The 2,492-nt window shown below is 55.1% G+C and overlaps 1 protein-coding gene across 1 annotated transcript in view; it reads left to right on the forward strand.

Moving 5' to 3' along the window:
• Positions 1-2,034, forward strand: part of LOC104489192 (disintegrin and metalloproteinase domain-containing protein 20-like) — a gene marked incomplete at its 5' end in the record, with an annotated part of 2,409 nt that extends 375 nt beyond the window's left edge. Inside the window, 3 exon segments of the mRNA XM_010131325.1 lie at positions 4-666; positions 818-1,904; positions 1,906-2,034. Of these exon segments, the coding sequence (XP_010129627.1) occupies positions 4-666; positions 818-1,904; positions 1,906-2,034 (1,879 nt within the window).
• Between the last annotated feature and the right edge of the window lie 458 nt (positions 2,035-2,492).

Here is a 2,492-nt window from a genome sequence, read left to right on the forward strand (position 1 = left end):
GGATGCCACCTACGAGATCGAGCCCGTCCCTGAGGATCGGGCCAACCGGCACTTCCTCTACCGCATGGAGGCAGCCAACAGCTCTGCAAGCCCCACCTGCGGGCTCACCCCCGAGGAACTGCGGCACCAGAAGGCTCTGCTGCCCTGGTTCAAGGCCTCCCGGGTGGAGGAGGAGGAGATGCTGAAGGACTGGTGGACGCACATCAGGTACGTGAAGATAGCCGTGGTTGTGGACAACATGCGCTTTGTCAAGTCAGGCAGGAACAAATACGAAGTCTTGAGGCAGGTCATAGAAATCATCAACATTGGGGATTCCCTGTACCAACAGCTTTCTGTTCGGCTGTTTCTTGTGGGGTTGGAGATCTGGACCAAACACAACCTCATAAACATTACTGACTCCGCCAGCCAGGCACTCGTTGACTTTAACAAATGGCGAGTGTCAGACCTGTCTCCACGCGTGCACCATGACACTGCTCACCTGTTCGCGTTTCAGAGCTTTGGAAGTATCCTGGGATTGGCGTTTGTCGGGTCTGTGTGTGATAGCCAGTGGTCATCAGCAGTTGCCTCCCTCACTGATAGCAAGATGTCCTCATTTATCATCACATTTGTCCACGAGCTGGGCCATAACCTTGGGATGCTCCATGACGAACAGGGCTGCAAATGCAGGCGAAAGAAATGCATCATGTACGAAAGCAACGTCGACACGGATGCGTTCAGAGACTGCAGTTACCAAGATGTCCTCATTTATCATCACATTTGTCCACGAGCTGGGCCATAACCTTGGGATGCTCCATGACGAACAGGGCTGCAAATGCAGGCGAAAGAAATGCATCATGTACGAAAGCAACGTCGACACGGATGCGTTCAGCGACTGCAGTTACAAAGACTACTTCGACCTGCTTGCGCGTGGTGCTGCCTGCCTGCGCCAGCTGCCAGCGCTCCACACTCTGTACAGCACGAAACAGGAGTACTGTGGGAATAGGAGAGTAGAAAGCAGAGAGCAATGCGACTGTGGTTCAGAGTCAAACTGCCGAAAGGACCCTTGTTGTCAACTGAACTGTACGTTTACTGAGGGTTCAGCCTGTGCCTCTGGAAAATGCTGCAAGAGCTGCCGGGTCCTTCCGGCAGGAACACTCTGCAGAGCAAGCACCAGCGACTGCGACCTGCCCGAGTACTGCAATGGGACGTCCCCTCAGTGCCCGCCGGACGTGCGCGTGCAGGATGGAGCCCCTTGCAAAGATGGTGCTTATTGCTACCGAGGAAAATGTTCTTCCCACACTAAACAGTGCCAGCACCTCTTTGGCAAACAAGCCAGGGCCGCTTCCTTAGAGTGCTTCCAAGCCGTGAACACTCGAGGTGACCGTTTTGGGAACTGCGGTGTTCGTGATGGCATCCATTTCACCAAGTGCAGCACTGAGAACGTCTTGTGTGGCAGGATCCAGTGTGAGAACATACACAAAGTGCCTGTCTTGCAGGATCACGTAACGCTGATCCAAACCCCTGTTGGAGATAAAAAGTGTTGGGGTCTCGACTACCACGTAGGAATGCCAACAGCTGATGTGGGGGCTGTGGAAGACGGCACGCCGTGCGGTACAGATATGCTCTGCATCAACAGGACGTGTTCCAGCGTATCGCTGCTGAACTACGACTGTAATGTGACAAGATGTCATGGCAGAGGAGTGTGTAACAACCACAAGAACTGCCACTGCAGGTATGGCTGGGCTCCTCCACACTGTGACCGGGAAGGGTTCGGGGGCAGTGTCGACAGTGGGCCTCCTCCAGCCAGGAAGATTTTCCAGAGCACACAAGTGGAATACGCGGTGTTTCTCTACCCCTGCGTCCTTGGAATCATCCTCGTGCTGCCTTGCGGACGGGGAGCGCTGGGATGGCTGCGGAGGAGAATGGCCCGGTTCCACAGGAGAGGGTAGCGGCCGTTTCAGATCCCAGGAACACCAGCAGTTCCCAAAGGAGAGCTCCCACTGCTGGGTCAAGCTCCTCCTCAGCGGGCCTGCCAAAGGCCAACGAGCAGAGTGAGCTCCCCGGGGCAGCACCAGCAGAGAATTCTTCAAAATGACCTAGCACACCCCGATTCGTTCTGGTCCCTTGCGGTGCCGTTCAGAGCAGAGCAGGTATTACCCCGGTTCAGTTTCAGTCGACAAAGGCAGGTAGCACGGCATGCTGCTCTCTGCACCCTGACCTCTCAGGCTGAAGTGCTCAGGCAAACTGTAGGTACAGCTTTTGTGCTTCCTATCAACAGCTGAAAAATGTAACCTCCTTAGAGCAGGTGGGTAGAATTGTTTGCTCCAGTTTAGCCCTTCCTCTCGTGTTTTCTGTAGTTCAGGGGGAGAGGTGTTTGTGAACAGCTTGCTTTTCTTCACTCATTAATAACCAGAGACGAAAGTGCTCTTGCAGTCTCCGTGTAATTCTCACCTCCGACTCGCGGGCGGGCAAGCAGCGGGTGCTGCGGCGCGGCATGGGGGGAGCGGGCCCCT

The sequence above is a fragment of the Buceros rhinoceros genome, unplaced genomic scaffold, assembly GCF_000710305.1.
Source record: "Buceros rhinoceros silvestris isolate BGI_N320 unplaced genomic scaffold, ASM71030v1 scaffold41992, whole genome shotgun sequence".
NCBI lineage: Eukaryota > Metazoa > Chordata > Aves > Bucerotiformes > Bucerotidae > Buceros > Buceros rhinoceros.